Source organism: Lagenorhynchus albirostris, chromosome 2 (assembly GCF_949774975.1).
Source record: "Lagenorhynchus albirostris chromosome 2, mLagAlb1.1, whole genome shotgun sequence".
NCBI lineage: Eukaryota > Metazoa > Chordata > Mammalia > Artiodactyla > Delphinidae > Lagenorhynchus > Lagenorhynchus albirostris.
The window spans coordinates 121631580-121644179 of record NC_083096.1 but is presented as its reverse complement, the minus strand read 5'-3'; the positions used below and the strand labels follow the sequence as shown (position 1 = coordinate 121644179).

Genomic DNA, 12600 nt, shown 5'->3' with positions numbered 1-12600 from the left:
ATCCAATGCAATTTCCATTTAGCACATTGTACAAAACTCATTCTTCAATGGAATTAACAAGTTTACAATCTTTCCCATAAGGTGCTATGTATTCAAAGTGCTCTGTAGCAATGAGGTTGAGATCAGCGAAAAAATACTGTAGAACACCACAGTAATACAGCTCAGTAATAAATGAAATTGGATATAATGTAGATGAAATCCACTCATAAAATGTAAGACAATGGAGATCTGTGATGTGCCATGAGTGGTGCTCGTCCCCAGTAGGGGATGGGTCTGAAGGACTTCACATATATATCATTACATGCCCAATAAAAATGAGTTTAAAGTTGAGGTCATCACTTTTATAAGTGAGTACCATTGCTTAGAGAAAAAAGCAAAAGAGAGAAGAGAGACAGATGGTAAAAGAGAGACAGAGAGACAAAGTACACAATGCTTCTGCAATCCATTTTCCAACTGAGACCAATCCTCAAAACAATCAATAGTCTGTGACAGCAGTTTTCAGACTAGAGGGTACATGAGAATTACCCAGAGGGCTTGTTAGAACACCAATTGCTCTGCCCCACCCACTGGGTTTCCAATTTAATGGGTATGAGATGAAGGCAGGAATTTGTGTTTGGAACAGTTCTGGGTGATGCTGATATCCTGATCAAGGGACCACATTGTGAGAACCACTGGTCCATTATACCTTTGATCACTGAATGACTCCTTTATTAAAATGAAACACATCTATAAAGATAAAAAAAAAAATAAAGATAATATGCCTGGTCCTTAGGGACACAGGGCAGCCAGTATGGATTGTATAATGATTAGGGCAGCAGTACTCAATTTTGCCTACGTAGTAAAACCAACTGAAGAATTAAAAAACAAAAAACTGATGCCTACACCCATCTAAAACTAATTCGATCTGAACCTCTGGGGTAGGGCCAGGGATTGAATCATTCATGAAAGTACCCCATGAAAGTCTAATGTGTAGCATAACTGGAGAATCACTGCTTTAGGATGTTTTCTTTCACCTCCTCACATAATGAAAAGATGGCCAAACATATGTGCCCTTTGGGGCACTGGCATATGAACAAAGAAAGATATCACAAGGAAATCAAAATCCCCAAGGGGCACACTGATACACAACTATTCCTAGTGATATGGGGGCAGGGGTAATTTAGGAAGAAGTTGTGACCATGGATTTGCAATGCACTGCAGGGTTAGTTCACAGGTTTGAAATAACAGAACTTGGGAAGGTGAGCAGCATGCTAATTTAATCCAAGTTGAGTGACACCAACCGGAGTCTAGAGTCTAGAATGTTGCTGTATGGACTGATGTGCAATGTTTACCTGCTATAGTAGTTGTTACTCATTTTACGTAGCTAAATTATTTACTACATTGATTTAAATTGAGTGGCCCTATAAATAAGGCCCCCAGGAGTGAAATGCCACAAGCATTTACCTGTCTACCTCTAAAGCAACACTACAGAAACACGCAAAAACAAAGGGCAATTTGAAACAAGATTTACACTTAAAATTACTCATCTGGCATAAATAGAAAGCGTGATTATTTCTAAGTGTAAGTGAATAGATATGCCATGGAATCCTTTTCTAGAAGGACTTACAGGTCTGGAGCAATCTTTACCACTGAGTATACCGGGAAGGACGTTTAGAGCTCATTTTTACAGGCAAAGCCACAGATTGTAAATAAAACGCTCATGTGTGAAACTGGGACTAATGTGTGATTATAAATTAAAAGGAATTTAAACAAACCCCAGGCATCAGGACTGGGACTTTCAGGTAATCTTTGGTAAAAGTCAAACATTTGAAAACTATCAATTTGATTTGAATATAGACATGTTAACTATGTAGACTTAGATATCAGCCTCCTCCATTAGGAACCAGCACCCTAGGGAGCGTCTGAGCAGCTCTTCTCAAGGTACTTGAGGTGCTACAGACCAGCATTGGCAGACTGGGAACTGCTCAGACAAGCACAGGGATTTAAAAAAAAAAAAAAAAAAAGAGAAAATCTAAAGTCCTCGTTAGCTGATTCACTTTGTTATAAAGCAGAAACTAACACACCATTGTAAAGCAATTATACTCCAATAAAGATGTTAAAAAAAAATCTAAGTTCCTGGTGAGATGCTCAGGTGATCCTTCTCCACTCTAAGTCTTCCAGAAGACATCTTGAAAATATCCTGAAAAATAACAAAAAGGATAGGACTATGAATATAATCACTCAGGATAGTAGAAACCAGGCACTAAGGATACGAGGGCATCAGGGAAATAGCAGGAACACGAGGAAATGTTGGAAATAATTTTGGTCTTTAGTCTTCAATATTTTACATATATACATATATTTTAACACATTTTAAATATTTTATATATGTTGCAGATATATGCTATATATATTTATTAAACTGCACAAAAGTGCAGAATGGAGACACAGAACCCATTTAAAGGCGGACAATCACAAAGGGAAATTAATTCTGGAACAGAGTTTAAGCCTTTCCTCCTGTGACCTGTCCTTGTGGCACACTCTCTCCTCTGCACACATCTCTGGGGCCCTGTAATGGAGGCAAGGAGGATCTCACTGCTTCCTAGAGCTGTGCTTGCCGAGACGGGGGCTGTGACTTAGAGCTGTGAAGGGAACAGAAACTGGTCCCTGTCCGTCTCACCCAGCCCCCTGTGCTGATGGGCTTGGGGCTCAGCAGCCCAGAGTTGAAGGGTGTGTGTGTGCAGACACTGAGAAAGGGATGAGCCAACCCAAAGGGGGGATCTATTTAATCCTGCAGACAGGGCAGGCTTAAACTCACCATCAGCTGCAAAGTCTCTTAGGCCTTCCTGGGGTTCAGCAGAACCTCTGGGTCTTCACTTCCTCTGTGCACTGCATGCTCTCGCTTCTCTTGGGCCCCAGTGCAATTGGGCTTTCCAGTGAGTGTTCCTGCGTCCCGTGCACTCTCTCTCCTGGGCTCTGACCCTCTGTCTTGGGAAAATCCCAATCTGAATTCTTCAGCTGCCCCGGACTCCACACGGACTCCGCCTCCTGTGTGGGTTTAGCTTCCCCTCCCTCCCGAGCCGGCCCTGGAGGTGGGGCCCTCCCTTCCAGGTCAGAAGGTTGCCCTGGAGCCTCGACCTCAGCCTCCGTCTCCCAAGTCACTGTCGCCTCCTCCCTGCTCAGCACTGTTTCCTCTACAGCCACCTTGTGTGCAGCTGCCGTTTCTCCGAGTGTCTCATCCACTCTGTGACAGCTTTCCTCCCCAGCCGCATCTGAGAAGGAGAAGGCTTCATGCGCTTCTGTTTGCCCCCCAGCTGTCTTCGAACCTGCCAACGCCTCCCGCTCTGCGGCTGGTCCTGTCTCTCCTCCTCCTTGGTGGCGACCTTCCTCAGCTACAACCACGCCCCGCGAGCCCCTGTCCCCCTCGGTGTCCCCGTTCTTCATCAGCCCGATCCCCAGAGTGGGCTCTTCAAAAGCCACCTCCTCTGGGTCCTCACCCATCACTTCTTCACTCAACTTTCCTGCCATGGTGGATTCTCCCTCGGGAACACCTTCTTGTGTCCTGGCTGGGACAGCCGCTCCCTGTGGCCCCTGTAAAGGCCCTTCTTTATCCCTCCCCTCCCAGCTCATCAGGCTGTCTTGATGTTTGGCTGCACACTCCCGGGCCTCGCCGGCAGCCCCGGGTGTCTGTGCCTGCCCTGAGAGCTCGCTTTCAGGGGCTCCTGACATCCCCCCTCCTGCAGGGCTCGCGCCCTCGTCCTGCTCTGCGGGGCCCACGTTCTCCCCGAGGCGCAGCCCTGCTCTGCCTCTGCGCCCTGTGTCTCCAGCTTCTCTTGGTCTTTCTCCTCCTTCTTTCCCCCAAACCGTTATGTTTTCCAGGGACTTTTCAAATCCAGGGGATGCTTCAGACATGGTCAGTGAATCCTCTCCTTGCGGCCCTGCGTCTTCAGTCAGTTCAGATGCCCACACGGCTGCTTCCTCCTCAGCCCCATGCCCCATGTCATTTTGGGGGGCTTGTGTCTCTTCCTTGGGTCTTACTTCCTTCATGGGTTCCCCCTCTTCCTCTTTCAACTTTTGCTCTTCTTCTAAAGTGTCTTCATCCTGAGGCGCCTTTGTCCTTGCCACCGCTTCCCTCTCAGATTTGGTTTCCCCCAGAGGTGTCTTTGGCCTCTCAGCTTTCCTTCTCTCGCACGCTGCACCTGACTCCTCAGGTGACATTTCTTTCCTCTCATCTTCCTTCTTAGACTCTGACTCTATCTCAACCTCCTCCCTTTCCACAGGGCCCTTACGAAGTTCTTCAAGGCTGTCCTCCAAAACCCCCGTCCGAGTTGCCTGGGCCTTCACAGAAGTCCAGGAGCTCAAGGGTGTTTCCCTTCCCAGAACTGCCCCCCTCTCCTTGGCTGGTGCCTCTCCCCACAGGATGGCCTCCTCTACTTTCTCGGGTGTAGCTTCTCCGGGTCCCACGTCCTCTAGGTCTGTGGATGCTTCCCCCTCACTGTCCTCCACACCTGGCTTTGCAGACCCGGCCTCGCTCACAGCCGCTCCCTCAGACTCTCCCTGCTCCGGCCTCGCTGCCTCTCTCAGGGCTGCTGCCTGGCTTGTAAGCACCGCCTTCTCCTCACCCTGCTCCCCGTCAGAAGCTGCCGTCTCCGTCTCCAGCACCGTTTGCTTCAAGGCCTGCTCCTCAGAAGCCTCCCCTTCATTCAGACCTCCAGAATCTCTTGCTGCTTCTTGTCCTCTGGGGTCTAACCCCTCCTTTTGTTGCCTTCTATCCCCTTCTGCTTCTGCCTCTGCCCCACTTACTACGCCCTGAGGGATCGTTCTTTCCTCTGTAAACTGTCCTACTAATGCCGGCTGCTCTACTGTTGGCTTCCACTGCCCCAAGGGAACCTCATTAACCCCTGCTTTTCCCCACGGTGCTGCATCCCCTTTTTCTTCTGTGTCAGCATCCCTGTGTTGGGGACCTCCATCTTCCTCCACTGCTTCTTTCTTCTCCAGTGTATGCTCTTCTGATGCAACTTGCTTGGATTCCTTGTTTGAGCTGAGTGCTGCCCTTTCCTCCACCGCTAAATTCCTATTCAGTGCTATAAAATAAGGTTAGAAATAAGGTTACTTTAATCAAAGTGCAGGGAGGAGACATTACAAAAAGTCTTAGATATATAAGAGATATTTATATACAATATCAAGGGGCTACTTATATTATCTATACAACATTTTCTTGGTTCTAGGATGCCATTGACTATAACATGTACCATGATTTAACAATGGCTTTTCGTGATGAAAAGAAATGGTATCAAATTTAATGGGCACATTGGTATTAAAGGAAAATTGAACATCAGAAATGTTGAAAACAAAAAGTCCATGTCTTAAAATAATAAAATCTCTCTCTTTCTCTCTCTCTGTCACACACACACACACATACACACACACACACACACACACACACATATCCCACTTTCATTTGAAATATTATGACTTGCAGAAAAAATTATGCAACAAGGAAAATAGTGAGGACTTAATCTTAAGAATCATTGTTCCCTACAGCACGTTAATCTTAAGAATCATTGTTCCCTATAGCACCATAATATGTCTGTTAGCTTATGTTTCTTGTACTCATATGGGCATTTAGCAACAGAATCATAATACAATGTGAGCTGATCATTCATTATCCCACACATTACTCCCATTAAAGCTACTATATCTAGATATAGTCATCAAATAACTTTGTAGTTCAAGGTAAGACTTTTTACTAAATACACAAATTTGTATTATAGGTCAGAACACCTCCCATCTACATTCAGAAACTGATTTGCCTTTGGCAAAACAGGATCACAGAGCAAGACAGGACTTTTTAGTCTGGGACAATTTTCAATATAAATAACCTACTTGAAGTATTTCATAAGTTCTCATCCATAATTTCCTGCAAATCTGGGTGTTCTAGCTTTCATACTTCAATAAATACAAGTTCAATATGTTTCTTAGAAGGCTTCGAATAGATTTCTTATTATTTAGCAAATACATGTATTTCTGTTGCAATGATCCATGCAAAATAAATAAAGGAATTTCAGGCCAAATACCCAAAGCATTTAAATTTTCCAATTGTAGAATAATACTTAGGGAGATAGCTTCTAAAATGGTCACCTCAATGTTTTCTATCAATCTAATTTTTTTCATTTGTAAAACACACTGGACTAGGTGCTATAAAATAAGTTATAAAACCAGGGTGTCAACCTCCAAATTATATAAATTTATAAAGTAGGCAAGTGTGTCTTCCTCACATTTTTTTCTCTTGCTTGCCCTTTTGTCTAGCCATCTCATCCTCACCCCATCACCAACAATCTCCCAGAAACAAAAAGCCCTAATCTTACTCACTTCGTCCCTATTCTGATACCCCATCTGGGAATGTCTTATAACTTCAGTTCCTCTCCTGACACCACACCTGGCTGTCCTTTTTGCTTTCCCTTGGCCTCTTGCCAGCTATTAAAATAAAACATTTTGAAGTAAGACAATAACAGCACATACTACATTTCCCTTAAAAATGCATTTGGGGGCTTCCCTGGTGGTACAGTGGTTGAGAGTCCACCTGCTGATGCAGAGGACATGGGTTCGTGCCCCAGTCCAGGAAAATCTCACATGCTGCGGAGCGGCTGGGCCCATGAGCCATGGCCGCTGAGCCTGTGCGTCCGGAGCCTGTGCTCCACAACGGGAGAGGCCACAACAGCGAGAGGCCCGCGTTTGGCCAAAAAAAAAAATAATAATAATAAAATGTATTTGGAAGGTAACTTTATTCAAATGAGTAACATAGAAACTTCAAGTCTATCAGCAGGGATGGTGTTGAGTTTTATAGGGGGTCCTCAGCATACCACAGCAGTTATTTACTAAATATAGAACCAAATGCTCACTCAGAGAACATGGAGCCAATTCACTTGAAAGAATACAGTTTGTTTTATTTTGTTACAGATTATTACTGGATTCAAAACAAATGAAAACCATCATTTGGAACAACAATGTATCAAGTCCCTTTAGTAGTATATGTGTTGTTATTCGAATTCCTGCATGAAAGTATATTAAAAAGTTGTCAGAGGAATCAGACTCCCTGACTTCAGACTATACTACAAAGCTACAGTAATCGGGCTTCCCTGGTGGCGCAGTGGTTGAGAGTCTGCCTGCCGATGCAGGGGACACGGCTCGTGCCCCGGTCCGGGAGGATCCCACGTGCCGCAGAGCAGCTGGGCCCGTGAGCCATGGCCGCTGAGCCTGCGCGTCCGGAGCCTGTGCTCCGCAATGGGAGAGGCCACAACAGTGAGAGGCCCGCGTAACACACACACACAAAAAAGCTACAGTAATCAAGACAGTATGGTACTGGCACAAAAACAGAAATATAGATCAATGGAACAGGATAGAAAGCCCAGAGATAAACCCAGGCACATATGGTCACCTTATCTTTGATAAACAAGGCAAGAATATACAATGGAGAAAAGACAGCCTCTTCAATAAGTGGTGCTGGGAAAACTGGACAGCTACATGGAAAAGAATGGAATTTGAACACTCCCTAACACCATACACAAAAATAAACTCAAAATGGATTAAAGACCTAAATGTAAGGCCAGACAGTATAAAACTCTTAGAGGAAAACATAGGAAGAACACTCTATGACATAAATCACAGCAAGATCCTTTTTGACTCACCTCGTAGAGAAATGGAAATAAAAACAAAAATAAACAAATGGGACCTAATGAAACTTAAAAGCTTTTGCACAGCAAAGGAAACCATAAACAAGCTGAAAATACGACCCTCAGAATGAGAGAAAATATTTGCAAACAAAGCAACTGACAAAGGATTAATCTCCGAAATTTACAAGCAGCTCATGGAGCTCAATATCACAAAAAAAAACAACCCAATCCAAAAATGGGCAGAAGACCTAAATAGAGATTTCTCCAACGAAGATATACAGATCACCAACAAACACATGAACGAAAGCTCAACATCACTAATCATTAGAGAAATGCAAATCAAAACTACAATGAGGTATCACCTCACACCAGTTAGAATGGCCATCATCAAAATATCTGCAAACAGTAAATGCTGGAGACAGTGTGGAGAAAAGGGAACACTCTTGCACTGTTGGTGGTAATGTAACTTGATACAGCCAGTATGGAGGTTCCTCAAAAAACTAAAAATTGAACTACCATACAACCGAGCAATCCCACTACTGGGCATATACCCTGAGAAAACCATAATTCAAAAAGAGTCATGTACCACAATGTTCACTGTAGCTCTATTTACAATAGCCGGTACATGGAAGCAACCTAACTGTCCATCAACAGATGAATGCATAAAGAAGATGTGGCACATATATACAATGGAATATTAGCCATAAAAAGAAACGAAATTATTTGTAGTGAGGTGGACGGACCTAGAGTCTGTCATACAGAGTGAAGTAAGTCAGAAAGAGAAAAACAAATACCATATGCTAACACATATATATGGAATTTAAAAAATAATTTTAAAAAATGGTTCTGAAGAACCTAGGAGCAGGACAGGAATAAAGACGCAGTCATAGAGAATGGACTTGAGGACACGGGGAGGGGGAAGGGTAAGCTGGGATGAAGTGAGAAAGTGGCATTGACATATATACACTACCAAATGTAAAATAGATAGCTAGTGGGAAGTAGCGGCATAGCACAGGGAGATCAGCTCGGTGCTTTGTGTCACCTAGAGGGGTGGGATGGGGAGGGTGTGAGGGAGACACAAGAGGGAGGGGATATGAAGATATATGTATACGTATAGCTGATTCACTCTGTTATACAGCAGAAACTAACGCACCATTGTACAGCAATTATACTCCAATAAAGATGTCTAAAAATAAAGTCAGTTATGAAAAATATTTAAAGAAAGTCCTCTGTTTTGCTAAGCTGGCCTCTAAATTTATGGAATTAAAGAACATTCAGAAATACAGGGTAATAAAATTGACTAGCCACCATGTAATAATATACTATGCCTAAATTCTAGGATAGACAGTGCTAATGGCATCCAGCTGAGCTATTACATGCACACACACACACACACACACACACACACACACAGGGGAGTCAGACATGACATTTCTGAAGCAAGGGAGAAAGAGTAACTGAAGCCCTTCTAAGAAATATCAGTACAAAAATATGACGTGTTCTTGATAGCAACCTCATGGGCTTTTGGGGGAAAAAAATAACGAATATAAGAAAGTGAGCAATGTTCACAAACAAGGGGAATCTGATTTAGTGGCTGAGTGTGTACTTGGGAGTCAGGCAGACCTGGGTGAGAATGCCAGCTCTGCCACGTAGTTGTACGAACTTGGGAAATAACACTTCTCTAAGCCTTCATTCTCTTATCCATATAACGGGAATAGCAACACTTGACTCACAGAATCCTTGTGAGAGTAAACCATAAAATGCTTAGCACAGTGCCTAGTTAGGAAGCCCTAACAAACCTTCCTTACACACTCCCCTCCCACTGCGTACAATGTATGATATTTTCTTGCTTGAATTGGATTTAATAGACAACAACTACTCTACCTGCCTTGCAGAAGTTTGGGGAGGTACACTAGAACTCCTCTGGTTGAACGCCCACTACGAAAGATTTGGATTCTCGAAGCTCAGTGTCCTTCTGTAACTCAGCCCACTGCAAGTTCAAGTGTCACCTGGTCCTCTCCACATTGCTCCGGGGAAACGGGAGCTCAGGGAACCAGCACAAGTGCAAATCGTCTGGCTGTTTCTATTTATTGTGAGTAATAAAGTCCTTTTTCTCTGACCGAGGAGTTTTGTGTCTTCTGATGTAACTGTGGCTGGCTAACTTGTTTACTTGATAATAGAGTGAAATCTCATATACCTCCCAGCACTTGATGCCTGTTATTAAAAATTGGAGGTGGGGGTACTGTGACCATATGAGGAATAAAATGAATCACCCTCCCCTTGCCAACTGCCACACACACATACGTGTATTCAAATCAGGGTGTTTTTTAAAATTCATCCACTAAATATAGGGAAACCTGATTTCAAGGGCACAGGCTGTTTGACCAGATATGCATGAGTCATGGTCTGTTGAATCACTCTAATGTGCACTCTTGCAGCTGGAATACTCATCACCAAGAGCCAGGTCATTTGCTGATGGCAGTGAATACTTCCTGAATTTTAAAAAATAAGGAGTTCAAGTAAATCCTCATGAAATGTGCCTGGGCTCTTCATGTCTCCAGTGGGTCAGTTAGGTATTTCCACCTACCTGGTCAGCTAACTGGGAGGCAGGCTAAGAAATAAGACTGGTCTGAAAATCCCTACCAGTATTTTTCATTATCTGAAGTCCTTTTTTAAAAAATTCTAAGCACCACTGTATTCAAAAAAGAATGATAACTTTCATATCTGCTGTCAGCTCCAAAGCTCCCCTTAATGCCTCCACCTCCTGCCATCATATTCACTAGTTGAAAAGAAAATAAAGGTGGTAGAAGGAGGAAACAAGGATAGGAAGATGAAAGATGGAAACAGCACTGTCTTTTGCAGAGGATTTCTGACGGTCTTTCCTAGGTAATGATGTGCCCTTACCTGCATCTGTGTCAATCTCCACCTTCCTTGAGTGCTTCTCTCCTCTGTCCGCACTGCTAACACCAGACTCAGAGTCATAGTGGCAGTGGCAGCCGGGACCCACATCTTCAGCTACTACCTGTCCAACTGATTGGAGACCATATAAAATATCAAAAGGTGTTTAAAACAGGTCATGGGAACATTGTAAGTGGAACAGCAGCAAGTGGGATTAATTTAAAAGCATTCACATTAAAATATGACTCTTTTTAACATTTATTAAGATTAAACAGAGTTCAAGCTATGATTTCAAAAAGAAAACACAATAGAAGATCATGAAGTAAAGAAATCCATGTAAAGAAATACTTGCATTAAAAAAAAACAAGGCAACAGCCAGAAGCAGTGATGGATTTGCCAAATACACATGCAATGAGATGACTGGAAAGGAGTTTAGTTGCCTTTTGCTTTTTAGAAACATGTTATGGCTTTTATAATCCCAATCATCACGGTTCTATTAGATTTCTAAAACTACCAGAACTGACTATACTATAAGCATTTCATCCATTAGTAGATTTTAGTGATTTGACCCCAATACTCACTCCATGTGACCAGAGCAAAAAAGCTATTGCATGATTCCTATAAATTTGACAGTAAAAGCTGTTGTAGAGATTCCTGTTATCTGCAGCTGATTACTGGCACTGAACTTTAGGAACACAAAGACCTAAGAAGTTCAAGTCCCATACTAACTGTGTCAGCTTGGGTACGTTCTTTGGCCTAAGCCTAAGCCTCAGTTTACCCATCTGTCAAAAAGAGATATCTACTCAGTGGTTATATTGGGGGGGTTAAATGAAATAATACCTGTAGAACATGCTTATATTTCACTTATTAGCAAGTGCCTGAGCGCCTAATAAATAATAATAGATGATAAAATGATGAGCATGTCTATTATAAGTATTATCGCCCAACCTGATAATTCTCGACAACACTTTAATATCCATTAACTTTGTCTTTAGTGTCTGACACATCCCTGTCTATATCCCTTGCCTATCATCTGATGACCTGTGTCTCTAAATCCCTGACATCTTTCATTATGCCACCTCCTGGTTAACAAAAGTTCACTCAAATAACACTAGACCTAGATTTGCCCTCCTAGATAAGAACACAGTTTCTCCAAAATACCCTTTCCCCCCTCCCTCCCTCCCTCGCTCTCTATCTCTCCCTTTCCTTCTCTACCTACCTTCTCTCTTCCTTTCTTGCTTTCTTTCCTCTCAGATATTCTGAGCAATTTGGTCCAAAGACTGTACTTCAAGAAAAAACACAACTAGAATGTGGACCCTTGCTCAGTTTAAGGTGGATTGCTAAGGAGCAGTTAGTTACTTACTGATCCCTCTGTGTTTGGAAACAAATAGTGAAATATCTGCCTCATGTGGCTTTTGGAGAAAAAATGGAAAGACTTAACTATAGTAATCTTAAGATAACAAACATGGAAATGAAAAGAGGTGCATCACATAGTTCCAATGTATTCTCTTTAAAAATTTTTTTGAACGTCAGTTTTCCTCATTCATCCAATACACCAAATAAAAAATGTCTTTTACAGTAATTTAAAGATGACATTAACTCATGAAACTTAGGTTATAGTTGGATTTTTTAAAACCAAGTCAACCTTTAGTTTAGTAACTTTATAACACAGTACCTATAAGTTAAATATCATCTTACCCACAGCACTGTATAACCAGAGAGTTTAAATAAATAGTGTTTTAGGTCTTTGTGTATAAATCTGCTTTGCTGACTAAGCAATAGAAATCCCAAGAATGGTAGGCAGGAGGGTCAGAGGAAGCCTGATTTGGTATCAATTACTGAAGCTTTGTTTCATCAGAGCCAACAGGACATCTAGGTTTCTCCCCCAAGTAGTCCACAGGCTAAAAAGAAATATGGTTTATTTTACAAATATTGAATCATTATGTTGTACACCTGAAATTAATATAATGCTGTATGTCAATTATACATCAATTGAAAATTTTTTCAATATGGTTTACAAAAATAATAATAAACAATTAGAAGCTATTGA

At 42.4% G+C, this 12600-nt stretch overlaps 1 protein-coding gene across 1 annotated transcript in view; it reads right to left on the bottom strand.

Moving 5' to 3' along the window:
- The window catches only part of ERICH3 (glutamate rich 3), a 118555-nt gene continuing 105955 nt past the window's right edge, over positions 1-12600 (bottom strand). The window contains exons 14-16 of the mRNA XM_060141924.1: positions 10557-10682; positions 2798-5063; positions 1-2179 (exon numbers count right to left, since the gene is read on the bottom strand). Coding sequence (XP_059997907.1) covers positions 2833-5063; positions 10557-10682 — 2357 coding nt within the window. The 3' untranslated portion in view covers positions 1-2179; positions 2798-2832. The remainder of the gene's footprint in view (positions 2180-2797; positions 5064-10556; positions 10683-12600) is intronic.